This window comes from Phycodurus eques, chromosome 9 (assembly GCF_024500275.1).
Source record: "Phycodurus eques isolate BA_2022a chromosome 9, UOR_Pequ_1.1, whole genome shotgun sequence".
NCBI classification, from domain to species: Eukaryota; Metazoa; Chordata; class Actinopteri; order Syngnathiformes; family Syngnathidae; genus Phycodurus; species Phycodurus eques.
In genome coordinates, this window is record NC_084533.1 from 19,710,775 (window position 1) to 19,725,586 (window position 14,812).

A 14,812-nucleotide genomic window follows, 5' to 3' on the forward strand; every position below is an offset into this window, starting at 1 on the left:
TTGTGACAATGTTGGGTCTAATGTTTTCATCCTTTCCATCCTTTCTGGCATCTCACATAATTTTCATTCTTTCATCCACTACCATCACCCACCCATCTCCTCTGTCTTTATTTTCATGTGCTCACCTCTCAGACCTCGCAGATAACCTGGCAATGGAAGACTTCACCTTCCAGGAGCAGCTTTTGACCCCTCGGTTGGCCACAGCTGGGGTTGGAGACATCCCTTCACCTGGGACTGCACTGCAGAGCGTCTACCTGGTCATGACAGTCCCTGTCACTCTGTGTTTCCTTCTTGTGTGCCAGCACTGACCGTCTGCCATGTGCACACAATGCAAACTATGTAGAACAAGAAAAACTCTTTTAAACTTATTGTTCCAGAGGCATGGTTCAGAGACGATCTAACAAAGCAGACAATGCTCCATTCTCTTCAACTTTGGATAGTTTTTTTTTAAGCACACCTGATAAACTTATGATATTATGTAAATAAGAAACGGATTTTTTCTGCCTGTCCCGTGATTACCAAATGAGAGTCATGCAGCATCCGCACTCTGTTTTTGACGTCTAAGCCGCCCTTATTACTGAGCATTGTCACTGATTGGCAAGTGGAGATGAGAAGTCTGGGGACCTTTTTAAAATGCTCCCTGTCCTTGTGTCCACTGAATTACTGCGTTGCAGGCACTAGATGTTACCCATGGAAGTGAATGACCCTGTGTCTTGACAGGTAAAACCCCACTTATATTACTGTGTAATGACACACTGTTATCAAATGCCATAAAAATGTCTCATATATTTCTCTCTTGTTGTTTATGTCCTAGAGATAGCCAAATAATTTCAGACTGGTTGCTCTTACTGGCCCGTTAAAAGAGAGTCAAGGCCTGACATTATATGTACAGTATGTCTCCTGCAACAAACAGTGCTGTGTAAGTTTCTCTTTGTTGGTTCCATGTTTACAAAATATGTTCATTTTCTATATTAACATATTTCATACTGTAGGCTACAATTTGACTGTAAAACACCAATAAAAAATATATATTAACGGTATTTAATATCCTGTGTTAAGATGTAATTGTACATAAATATTTACATGTGTAATATGTGTGAACATTAATTACCTCCACCAAGCACAAAGTGCAAGAGGGGAGGTCATTTTTTTTAAATGACTTTTTGGCTGTAGATTTTGGTATATCGACTTGGATGTTTGTTGATGGGTAAATGTTCTTATCCCCATTTAATTTTGCTGACAATTTACACATTGACGACGTAAATAATTATAACCATTTAAAATATCCCTATTGTTTACAAAAGACTAACCTTTCAAAATTGATATTCAAATTTTGTCACATCTGAACAGTCATGGGTAAGGTGCCCTGGGCCTTCAAGAGATACACGTTTCCTGTTACACTGAAGTAGAAACGTAGACATATATTGCTGGCGTCAGGCAGAATCCTTGTGAAGGAATTTCCAAAACCATTACTTTCCAGGAAACAAATACAGAAACACACATTTGTTGAGCCATTAACACTGTATCATCAAAGAGACCAAGCCATTGTCAACACTTGATTAGTCGATAATTTGTAAAAAATAAATAAATAAATAAATAATTTAAAAAATGGCAGACCCACATCGGTATTGACCAATCTTATAAATTTTTGAAAAAAATACGACATTGACCAAAGTTGGACATAAGAGGTTTTGGGCTGACGCCAGCAAATGTAGTACTTATGTCTTGAGCGCTGAATCGCACCAAACTAGGTTATGTATTTTTTAGTGTTTTCAAAAAAGTGTTTACAGCTACCAATGTATGTAACACTTTTACTGTGAAAATAAATATTAATATTCAACATTTTTCTGCCTGTAGATGTGAATGTGATGTGTGGGTTCTCTGAATAAATAGCAGACGTTTATATTTAACTGATTCTGATTAATAATTTTGTATTCACTGATTTATACTAATTTAACAACTAATAATGGTAATAACAAGAGAACATTATTTCTTTGTTATTCATTGATAGTATTTATTAAGTCAAAAAATTCTGACATTATTATGATGGCCACTTACAGTCAAAGAAATTGTTCAATTTTACCTGTGAATGGTAAACCCATGAGATCGGGTTTTGACTGTAAAATGCTTGGTACATCTCCAAGGAGCACATCAATGAGGCATCTTCTCCGATCACTCCAATTTTCCACAGCCAATATGGCGGCGCCATCAACATCAACGTACGATTTAGCGCTCAATAAGGTGTCTACGCATTTGTACGTATGTTGAAAGCAATGAACGTCCTTGATGTCATCAGCAGCACTGGTACTGGAGTGGAGTACCCTGCTAATGTCAGCACAACATAGCAAAATGTGAGCACAAGAGTCTTAGCTATTCACTTTCACTTGCCGCAGCTGTTTTATGCACTCTCTGAACAACTGTTTCCAGTGTATGTTTCGTATATAAATATTTTTAGTTGAATGTTTTTTTTTAAATTGAAAGCCTTGGTTAGATTTCTTTTTTTTTGGTATTAAATATGGAATCCAGCTGCCTCCAGCCGTCTTTCAAATGTGTGAAGACTTGCACTATAAAATTGCTGGCACACAAATGACTTCAGAATGCATGGACTAGACTGACAACACCTAACAAAAGTGGTTCTCGTTCATGTCAGCACGCAGTAAGTCAGTGAGCTGCAACTAAAAGTTGCATCACTATCGTGTGTTTGACTTTAGAGACTGTGTCTAAACGGTTTCTACACTTCTACATTAATCTGCATTTTGAAACACGAATGGGGAAAAGTGCCATTTAATTTCAATGAATGTATTTAAAATGAATAATGAATGATTTAACATGTATGTACATGTATGTCTAATGTGAATAAATACCCCTGTTTATCATTGTATTTATTTCGGATTTTATATTGCAATTAAAAGAAAATCATGACCAAATTTAGTGTGTCTACTTCAAGAAAAGGGCTGAACACATTTAGGCAGCAGATTATCTCATCTGATAAACTGCATATCTTGTCAATCACTTGACTTCAGAATAAATGAAAGGTGCAACATCAGCAAACAACAGCGATCATGAACCAGAGCAATTGGGGTGTGTACGCTCTGCAATCAGAGGGTCGCCGGTTCGTATCCCTGCCCGACCGCATGTTGTCTTTGTGTCCCTGGGTAAGACACTCAACCCACATTGCCTACAGATGAATGTGGTTGGATATTTGGTAGTGGTCAGAGGGGCCCGAGGTGCTGAATGGCAGCCACACTTCCATAAGACTGCTACAGGGCAGCTGTGGCTACACAAGTAGCTTGCTACCACCAGGGTGTGACTGAGGAGTGAATGAATAATGCATGAAATTGTAAAGCATCTTTAAGGTCCTTAAAAAAGCACTACATAAATTTATAATTATTATTATTAGCATCTGACTGTCATAATTCCATACTGGTGCGCAGTGTTATGAGGCATGATTGTTTTACACTGCCTGTCCCACTTAAAAAGGACATATCTTGGAATATTGCCTTTTTAATTGCTTGTCTGGATTCTGGAGTTGGCTGTCCACCAAAGTGTGAAATTAAATATTAAATATAAATATTTTGTTATCTGCTTATTTCAGAAAATTTGTCAGTAAATATCTGCACCTGTTACGTAAATGAGGCTAATTTCAGGGGCGGATTTACCATTAGGCAAGCACTAGGAATTGCTTGGTGTTTGGAGATTTCCAGGGACCCACAAACGCCTCACAAAAAAATGATCAATATTTGTAATTGTTAATTAATAATTATTATTGTTTTAGTATTAATCCATGCACTTCAAAACACATCAGAATGCTTAATCCTCCCTTCTCAGGCAATGAACTATTCCATTTTACTGCGCATATGCAGACTTGATTCAGGAAGATGGTAGCAAAGCAGATGCAAGGAAAATGAAGTGGACTTACCCCAGTGGAGCGTAGAGGAGGAGAAGGCAAGAGGAAAACAAACAGTGTTCATCAAAACAACAAGTGTCTTATAATTTGGGCCACTTTCATGTTTCCGTGTTTGTGGGAACAGTTTGGGGAAGGACAGCCTGGATGTTTTGCGTGCAAGAACTTGAGAGGCCTGACCTCAGGCCCATTAAAAACCTTTAAGAGGTGCTTTAATACACTTAACACTGTTCCTGAAGAAGGAAAACCAAACAGTCTCATTGTGTTGCATTGTTCCTAGATGTAAACGCCAATGTTCCTAGATGTAAACGCCAATACTTTTGTCCGTAGTGTATTTTAAGTGCAGCAACATAGACATCATTGTCAAAACAAATTTAACACATTACCTCAAAATGTTTAGTTTGTGTGGCAGTTCTTCAGTATCAAAGACCACAGCCTTCATTCTAGTCTTTGTTCAGCTTTTAACAGTCTGGAGGTGTTTCAACTGTACAAACAGTCAAAACCTCAATAGCTCACATTACAATGCTTCCACAGAGATGGGATTTTAAGAACACGTATGACTTCTCTTTTGAACGTGAGTTATATTTTCTTCCCAGTTAAACTGTTGCTTTTTTTTTCACAGAGATTGAAAGTTCAACCTCTATGGCAGGGGCGTCAAACTCATTTTTGTCACGGGCCACATCGTAGTTATGACTTCCCTCAGAGGGCCGCTACAACTGTGAGCCAATATAAATGAAAGATTACCTCATATACTGTAATTACATACAGTACACACAACACATTGATGAACAACCAGTTTTGAAATCAGAAGCCTATAAAAACATGTTTTGCGACTACTACATTTCTTTTCAAAGTGGGATTGGTAACAAAAAAAAATGCTTGCAAATATCTCAATGGTATTACATCAGAACACAATGAGCAATTTTGATTTGCTTTCGCGGGCCACATAAAATGATGTGGCGGGCCGGATCTTGCCCCAGGACCACCATTTAGACACCTGTGCTCTATGGGATAGTGTAGCCACAGGCGGCGTGACCGAATAGTCTGTGAGTCATTTGCACACGTCTGCCGTAAACACGCAGGCTCGCGGCGACGTACTACCTCTCGCAGAGTAGATTACTATAGTTTCTTGGCTGGATTATTTAACACTGGTTAGGTACAGGGGGGTACAAATGGATGTTAAGTATGCTGTAATTGTCTATCCTTTGTATATTTTGACCAGAGAATGTCAGAGACCTTTTATAAACACACCTGGGAACTGTTTTAAAGTGAGAGAGAAAAAAATGGCATAGTATGTCACCTTTTAAATCTGGCTGTGTTCACATGGTACATGTGAGTTTGTGTGTGTGTAACATACAAAGCCATCTCTGCAGTCACAAGTATATTGCTAGCAAAAGGGCCAGCATACTATAGTGTATATATTGTATATGTCAATTGGTTCCTTATTGCTCTCTTGCTTTGTACTGCTTATCCTGTTAAGGGTCATGGTGTTGTAGAGCCTATCCCAGCTGTTATGCGAGCTTTGGGGTACACCTTAGAATCTAGAATATAGGGTGTACCTCAAAGCAGTGGTGTCAAACATACGGCTTGCGGGCCAGTACCGGCCCGTCAGGGGGTCCAATCCGGCCTGTGGGGATGGAGAAAACATTCACTGCTATTTTTCAATAAAAGTAACTTTTATTGCTAATTTTGTCCACTGGAGGGTGCACTGACAAATGGCATTGATGCACTTGTGAAAGCCAAACAATGCCAAGTTTCAGGAGCAGCCTAATATAAAATGCCGTGCCATGTTCACACTGTGAAAATAAATACCTCCTGTAGAAATGTTTTAAGACATTGAATATTACAAAATTTCAGTCTCAAGCTTCACTTCAAAAGAGGTTGGTTTGTTGGAACTTTGTTGTTTTTTTTTCCATGCACTGCCACAACTTAAATTTGTATGTATGCATTTACAAAGGATGCATAACTGAATGGTGCACACTCACTGATTCATAATACTTTTGAAATAGTTTTTGGTTAAAAATGTCAAACTGCTCATATGATTTGCAACAAGATGATAATTAATCAATGTGAATATTTTCCGAAAGTACTTATTATTTGCACCAAAACATCCATCCATTCATCCATCCATTTTCCAAACCGCTTATCTTCCCAATGGGGAAAATTTTGAATAGCTGTTATTTATGGATTTTTAAGCGACAAATATACCGCTTGAGATTTAATTGGGGTTAATGTGGCCCGCAAACTAAAATTAGTTTGACATTGACCCTAGATTGATTGCCATGCAGTCAGTCATACAACACAAACACACTTCACACCTGCATTCACATCTATAGTCACTTAGTGGGAATTGAGTCAATGCTGGATGCAATACTAGAAGTGTCTTGCATCCTGATGTTTCTTCCTACAAAACATATATGCTATGATTTCAGCATAAATTACAATAAAGTATTATGGTATCAATGCCATAAGTGAAGCACTTGTAAGAGTGAGTAGCCTGAGACATCATGTGACTCAGTGTGATTCTGTGTCACATGATGACTCAGTGATTATTGCAAATTTGGCATTCAGGGTAGTTTGAGTCTTTAATTAAAAATAAAAAATAAAAAACATGTTCTGAATAGAACACACATTGTTTTTAGGCGTTTGTGTACCAGAGCCACTTCAAAGTCCCATGTGAATCATATAGTTTACACATTTCTGGATTCTATTTGTCCCAATCGTCAAAGAGGCACTAGGAGCGTATGTTTTCACTTATACTCTATGTACTGTATCTCTTTTGCTCAGTCTCACCAGATTAGTTGTTCCTGTTACTAGTGTGAGGCTAATACCATGACCAGGTGACAGATGCAGCTAACACCCAACAACAATAAAAGGTTCATTAGTCTTAATTGGGTTTTTTTTTCACCAATAAATCTATCCACTTACCAAACGCATAACACGCCCATCACTATAAACACAACTGAAAATCATTGTTCTCTGTCTGGGTGCTCTACTGTAACCTTTCACACCCACAGGCCCCTCTGCTCTGCAGATCCAGATGAAAATGCCGTTGTGTTCCAGCTGTGCTATTCTCTCATGAACTGCATTGCAGCTTTTTACATGGAAAACAGAGGCTGATTAGTAGGAGATGAGCAAACACTGGCTACAGAGAGAACAGCAGCCTACCCAAGGTGTGGTGGTGGGGGTGTTATATTCTGAATTAGAAAGGGAAAATGAGCCTATTGAGATGCAGAGTTCATGTGTTTTCTTAGGGTAATATTGAGGCAATGTTGAAACAGCACGCATTATGAGAGTGAAAGGTCAAATTGATGTTAGTCAGCAGGAACACTGCCAAGAGCTGACGAGGAATGGTTGCATTTTCTGTCTCCCTATGAATATGTATTTCAGCACTATTATATGGTTCGGCCATCTGACTGTCCATCAAATCTTGCATAAAATGAAGATAACATTATAATTCTGGTGCTTCCATGTGTATGACATCCCCAGTCCAGTCGAGTTGGAACCGAGCTGGATGCTTAAATTCCTCTGTCAAATAGGACGCACAAGACATGTCACGACGCTCAGAGCTCATTCATGTGTAATTACCATGCCAGTGAACCATTTTCGGATCTTTTGTTGGCCTATTAAGAAGAGCACCGGGCCCACGCTCTCCCAAGCACACAGCTCTAGCATCGTCCTCCTGCTCCTCGGCAACCCCTGGCTTCCCCTGCAGCCGCCACAGTCACACGGAATGAATGCAGCCGCCTGAGGAATGTGGACACAAAAGGAGGAATGTCATTTTGCTGCGTTCTACCCCCAAACCAATGAATGCACACACGCACGCACGCACACACACACACACACACACACACACACACACACACACAAAACGCACTCTTGTTTAAACATGTTTAAAGGGAGGTATATAACCTTTTAATGTGCATGTTTTTATTTAATTGTGGGACTTTCTTACGTGATAAAAATGCAAGCTGCAATTTATCTCCACTGCCAACATGGCCGCAGTGAACAAGTGAAGAAACAGCTGAAGAATTTGGGAATTTTAAAATTGGATCATGTCTTTGAGACCGTCGCGTGAGTTTCAAGCATTCTGAATCTGTTTGCTTACCAAAAGTAACAAGCTGCAATAAGGAATTTAAAAAAGATGGAGACATCACAGCAGAGGAATCAAGTATCTCCCACTAGTCCAAAATATAAGATAAATAAATAAACATGCAAGACATTATCATGACAATAATAACACAATAATAAGTCATAGATAATATAAAATGAAAGTTTCATAGCTTTTTCTGTCGTATGCTAAACTGGATATGTAGTGATTGGCTTTGTTCTACAGTTACTGTTTTAAGCAAGTTTGACCATTTACCGAGCAGTTTCTTTCACCTGAAAGAAGGCTGAATGCAGTATGTGGATTTTGTTGACACCGACAAGCAACTACATATCAAATGTATACCTTTCTCAGCCTGATCTATGGTTTTGTAGAGTTGGAATTTTGAGGTACCCTGAATATTACAAAACAAAAAGGTTATTTTCCACAGTTATTACATTAATTAACCAGGGGTCAATTTACATGACAACACCCTGGTAAAAAAAAAGAATAATCATACAATACCTAAAAAAAAAAAGAATAATTTATCTTCTTAACCTTTTTTTTATTTATTATTATTTTTATTTTTTTTTACAAACTGACATAGGTTTTGTTTTTGGGTTGTCAGTGATGTGATGTCTAGTATATAAAGTGACTATTTTACAAGGAAAGTGGATTTAAAAAAAAAAAGAAAAGAAAATGTTAAAGAAGAATTAATACAAGTGAATACATGGAATGGTCAGAAAGGTACTGACCATTCCATGTATTCTGCCGCAATGTGAGCCAGGAAATTAAAACCCTGATTTAGTTCCAATGGTCATCTTCAGTGTTATCCCCATCTACAGTATCTGGAACAATCGATAAGAAACTCCGAAAGTCAGGTCAAATTGGGGTCTTCAGTGATAGAAATGTGTAATTGAAGACTTTGCGTTATCTAATGTTTCGAACTGATATGTGAGTTTTTTTTTTTTTCAACGCTTGATTCAAGTCGACCCAAAGAAATCCAGGAACTCCTCCTCCAAACTCCACCCCTGGTGTTCCTGCTCTCCACCTTCTTTGTCCCCGGAACTTCTCCTCTCTCCTGGGTGTCTACCAGCGCCTTCAGCCTGATGCCAGGACGATTTTATAGTCCACTGTCCCGACTCGCAAGAAGCCAAGGCCTCCTCACGTGTGGACAGCAAGAGAGCAAAGAAACGAAAGAATAAAACCCCTTTGTCAACTGCTCCCGGCCTGTGTGGGTATTACTGTCGTCGTAACCGAGGAGTCAGCTTTTGGGATTCTTGTCTGCAGTCCAAAAAGTTTTTTTTTAACTCTTCCAAAACTTTTTGTTTGGTCGCGCCTTTGTGTGTGTGTGTGTGTGTGTTTTTTTTTAAAATCGAGTCTGGAACTCGACATTTTTCTTCAACACCCTTTATGTTAGCGGGAATAAGTTCGACTGCGTGTTTTCCAGCAGTTTCCCCCCCTTTTTTTGTTTTTGTTTTTTGTTTTTGCTCCTTCTCTGTTGAGTGAATGAAGCGTCTGTTGAGCTGAAGGAAACCAACGCGTCTCCATGAGGAACGTTGGCGTAGCTCACACTTAACAACACCCCTGGACACGTTTTTCCTTTTTTTTGCACTCAACGATCTGTTAACTTTATCGTTTTTTAAATTTATTTATTTTTGTTACTTTTGGTCTGAAGCTGACACAAGATGAAGACGCTGCTGTTGCTGTGTGTGCTTAGCACGCTGGTCGTGTTTTGCGTTTCGGCCACTGCGGAGCAAAAGTCGAAAAACTGCAACGACGTTCGTGCTGCGTACAGCTCCAAAGGCTTCAACGTCAACGATGTTCCCAACAAAGGAGTTAATGGTAAATTGTTTTCTCTTAAATTGTTTTTCTCTTACGACGAAAAAAAGTGGTCCGAAAGAAAGTTTCTCAATATGGGGGGTCTGGGCACGGTATGGGCCACAGAGATCTGGTGGTGGTCCAGTGGGCACTTAGTAGTTAGCTTAACAATGTAACATACCGGTATTCCCTACTTGCTTCAGTCTGCCATATACATTGTGAGAATCAACATTGAACAAAAGTTTAACTGGTTCCATAGTATTTACAAAAGTGGTGGTTATTTCGTTCCAATGTCATTTTCTCAAATACTTGAATCCAATTAAAAAGCAGGGGACAAGTTAGCACAAACCGCTTTGATCCATTTTGTGATATGTTCTTTAGTTGGCAAGTGGCTGGCAACACTTCAGTGCTTCAGCCAGTAAATATAACATTCATTTAGGAAATACTTGAAGGCAATTCATAACAATGGAGAGGTATAATCAACACACACAGTGTGCTCCCAACTGAAAGAAGCCAGTCTGTTTATTTCCAAGCTTCCTCCGTAAAACTCCCAAACTGGCAGAGAATTAGTTTAGCATTTAGGGATAGTGAGAACAGGTTTTCTGGAGTTTCAGTGTTATTATTATTATTAGTGATATCAATTTTGTCAAATATGCTTACACTCTGCAGACAATAAGGTGTCATTCAGCAATGCATTGGTAAAGTTAAAGAACAGACTTGTGTAATGTTAAAAAAAAACATCATACAATGATTTATGCCAACATAATCTTCCCCAAAATGAACAGTCTTCCCATTTGAATGTCAAGTTTATAAAAAGTCTTTGTTTTGTCAGGACCCCCAGATAAATTGGTTTATCAGACAAATAATTTTAGCTGAGCAACAACACATCCCATTGGCATAGGTAATTATGGGTTAAAAAAACAAGTAATGGAAACAAATGGAGGTGACTTTTACAGTGAGAGTTGGAGTGGGGGAGCAGAGTTGGGGTTTGAAATTCCACTGTGGCCCGCATACTTCAATTCCCTCCCTTCTCTCATTTCCTTTTTATGGTGGTTAAATGAATATGCACACTTACCCAGACTGTTGAGTTAATTTAAAAACAACTTTTGCAATTGCTTCCTGCTTAACAATTCACTCTCGAGAGGTTAGTCAGCCAACATATGGGTGTCATTTTAGTGTCAATAACTTATTTGCCAGTGGTTTACATTAACTGTATCACCTCTTCTTCACTTTAAACAAATGGTGCCGCCAACATTTGTTGTACTTTGTACAATTCTTAAAAACAAATTGTTGTCAACAGCATTACTGATGGAAATGTGTCTAATAGGCCTTTTATTTGATTATTTTGAATCGTGAGAAATTTACTGTCAAATAAGTAAAGCACTTGGATTTCATACAAGTCTGCTGTCCCTTTGTTTGTAGTCTGCCATTATTATAGACAGTACAACAACATGTCTACATTGTTCACGTTTAATTGTGTTGTATGTATCCTTTGGATTTGAAAGAATGGTGTGAATAAATCCAGACCTGCACAGATTAACTGTGCAAGTTTGTGAGCTACACCTTATTTCCTTACAATAGATTTCTGGTGTGTATGTCTGGGCCTAAAGCACAGACAGTCTTAATGAGTTCCCTTTGTCCTAGATGGAGACTGAGATAATTCATCCATAGAGCGCTACAAAGTCTCAAGGTTCATTTTCGGTAAAGCGAGTCGGGAGTGTCCACAAAAGACCTTCAAGAGATCTGCTCTTTAGATGATTTCTGTACAGTAGGTGGGTAGCAATATCTCCGGTTATAGCATTGTAAGATCCAAATTATAGCTTCAGCCATTATTCCAGAATAACTTCAGCTTCTTCTTATTTGGAGAGGCAACATGTTTGCCAGCTGCTGGATAAGTACTTCTTGAAACATTTACTGGCACTCCTACACTGATAGTAAATCAAGCCATTGGAATATGACTCTTATTGGAGACACAGGATTAAAAAACCTGCCTTTTACAGCCTTGGACATCTTGTGTTATTGTTGGCACAGCGTAGCAGTAGGGATGTTTGTTACCATTAATGTTACTTTGGGGGCTTTGGTGAGGCCCGACAAGAGGTACAATAAATATGTTGTAATGCAGTAAAAGTGAAATGGAAACCCCGATTGCTTCAGTGAAGACCAAATTAAGTGATGGACAGTAACAGCAGGCTGAGATTGTGAATTCCTTGTTGATCACATGGGATCAGTCTCATTCCACATTCTACACCCAAGGCCCAATTTCTTATCTCCCGCAGAATATGGTGATTTATTCAAGCCATTTGAGTTCAGTGGAAAATGGGACATTTGTAAGACTCATGTTGTCAATTTTCTTGTCAGTATACTTGCAATGTGATTTGTTAACTTTTCATTTTTGTCTTGTTTTTCAAGCTTTAATTTACTGTAACTAATGCTAACAAGTCCCTTTGCTATGATTCTGACCAAGATATTATCCATACAACATTAAGTCTAGTTGTTGCAGGTTTGGACACTACGGTCCCATTTTTGCTTGAATCAACCGAAACGTAGCAATGAGAACCGTACCTCAGTTTGTATGCTTGCACCTACATTTGCCTCAAGGTGAAACCCCTTCATTGTCTTCAGCCAGTCCAGAAGCGACTCATCGGGAATTATTACTCGGGAATTATTAGTGTGTTATATAAAGTGTCCAAATACTGGAGAAGGAACCTTGTCCACACAAAGTCTGCCTGGCCTTTTATTATCCAAAGGTCAGCATTTTAGCGGCCCTCCTCAGAAGCACTGTGGCCTAGTATTTAAACTCCAGTGATAATTAACTATTAAACAACCAGCCAAATGTCTTGTCTGTCTCTCAAGGTCGAACCCATAAAATTCAAAAGGCCCTCTTTGTTTTATGTGAACCGCCCTGCAGGTTTTATCATGAGAGATTCAGTTTTACACTTGGTTATGCATTTAATGTCTAGTCCTTTAACATCTACAAATCTAATAAATGCAATGCTGTTATGTGATGCAAAATGGGAAGCAGTTAAGAAATATACCGGTACAAGACAAGTACCATGCGATTCTGATCTAGAGTTGTGTTCCAGAAATTGCCTTACTTAACTCTTACTTAACGTGACACACCTTGTTGTGTACAGCTTAAGTTTGTCCCTTCAAAATGCCCATAGCCCCTCAAGGTTTATAATTACCATAACATCGGTACTAATTTCCGTTAGCCCGCCTATGGCTTTTCGCATGACTTAACATGATCATGCACACTGTTAATTTTTTAAATTCTTTGTTTTACATGTCAGTTTTACAGTAAACGACAACTAGGAATGACAAACAGCTTGAAGCAAGCATGTTTTGCTTCTCATTTAAATAATTGTTCACTACCTGTCAAAGTGCACAAAGCCACTCATCTTCAGAAATTTTAGAAGAATTTATAGTCAATCTGAGTGAGATTTAAAAAACAAAAAAACATCCATCATTAGATCAAAGAGTAACCTCCATTCTGAGATGCATCTTCTAAATTTACTTTGTCAACCCATTTGAAAGTAGTGGTTAAAATTACCATTTAATTTGTTTAAGGGGTAAGAAAGCAATGCTGAAAAGGGTTGGTTAGCGCTCTCATAGCATGATTCTTCTTTTTTTAATTGCACTAATTATAATCCCTCAAGAGAAAATGTAATTCACTGTATGTTTTAGTCAGCCACTACACAGTAAACGAGATCACACAAATGCAGTCTTGCAAGGAGATGTCAGAGTAAAAGAGTGTATAAACGGTGCTGCACCTCTTGAGCTGGGGGGTTTATTGGCTTCCTCGAGGGCTACGCGACCCTAGTCTGGAAGCAGACTAGCATCTGTCCAACAACAAGTTGTCATTTTATATTTTTATATACAGCGGAACTCAAATCTGTCCTGAACTGTAACAAAGCACCCCAGTTATGTGTTCCAGTTTTACTGAATGTGTAAATTTAGAATCTTGCTCTCTTATAGGTACCACTATCCTAGAAAGGTGTTGACCGGCGTATCAGCAAATAGATTGCGATTACTTGCTTGAAGGGTTCCCTCTGAACTGCCCTGGACTGGTATCCCATTCAAAAGCAGTGATGTTGTGATGGTTCTTGACACTCACAGCCCTGTATATGTGACATCTCTTCTCAATAACTGCTCGGTGAAACCTCTTGATAATTGACTTCAGATATTATGAGGCAGAGGTAGAGCTGGATGATGTTGGAAAAAAAAATCATATAATCGGATCTTGATGATGATATTTTTTTATATTGTTTTTAAAGCATCTGTATTGAAAACGAGAGAGTGGTGCAGCATTTTATTACCATATGAAGTGAATTTAAAAAATGAAACGAGCAATTAAAGCCTATAGCGTGTTTATGGAATTTATTATTAATTTATTAGTGAATGAACACCATATCACATGCATGTTAGTCAAGTGGTGTACAGAGTTGCTGAACCGGTCCATTGAGGAAGGGTGGTGCCCGGGTGGGGCCCGGCCTTCTCCACCCGTAAGGGTGGGCCAAGCCAGCGAGCCCATCCCACGGGGGGCCCAAACAGAGTGACACGACCCCTCCCCAGGACCCATGGCAGTCCCCCAGCTCAACCAAAGCACCTCAACCAGACCCAAAGGGATGGGCAAGGGTATCGGCCCACCACGCCCAATACCCCCCACCCACCCAGCGCGCCCCACCCCCTACCACACCCAAACGCAGGGCCCAACGCAGGAGCCGGCTGCCACCAGAAAAAGGTCACAGCCCGCCAAATGCAACCTCATGTTAAGACTGGTGGGGGTGAGGCGTGATGACCCGCAACCGTCACCCCCACCCAGGCCAGCCAGCTCCCCAAAGGATGTGCATATGTATGTGGTGCAATTAAATATCCATGGGGAAAGGCATGGCGGGCCAGAGACCAGGCCGGAGTGAGGGAACACCTGGCCGAGTGTCTTCCCCAGCCCGACACTGCCCTCCCCCCACTGACGGGTGTATGATGGATTAAAACTGGAGGAC

At 39.5% G+C, this 14,812-nt stretch overlaps 2 protein-coding genes across 2 annotated transcripts in view; both read left to right on the forward strand.

Annotated features, from left to right (window-relative positions):
* Positions 1–2,858, forward strand: part of gpc3 (glypican 3) — a 112,783-nt gene extending 109,925 nt beyond the window's left edge. The window contains exon 8 of the mRNA XM_061685794.1: positions 133–2,858. Within this exon, the coding sequence (XP_061541778.1) occupies positions 133–308 (176 nt within the window). The 3' untranslated portion in view covers positions 309–2,858. The remainder of the gene's footprint in view (positions 1–132) is intronic.
* Positions 2,859–9,067: 6,209 nt separating this feature from the next.
* The window catches only part of gpc4 (glypican 4), a 33,460-nt gene continuing 27,715 nt past the window's right edge, over positions 9,068–14,812 (forward strand). The window contains exons 1-2 of the mRNA XM_061686223.1: positions 9,068–9,225; positions 9,670–9,836. Of these exons, the coding sequence (XP_061542207.1) occupies positions 9,680–9,836 (157 nt within the window). The 5' untranslated portion in view covers positions 9,068–9,225; positions 9,670–9,679. The remainder of the gene's footprint in view (positions 9,226–9,669; positions 9,837–14,812) is intronic.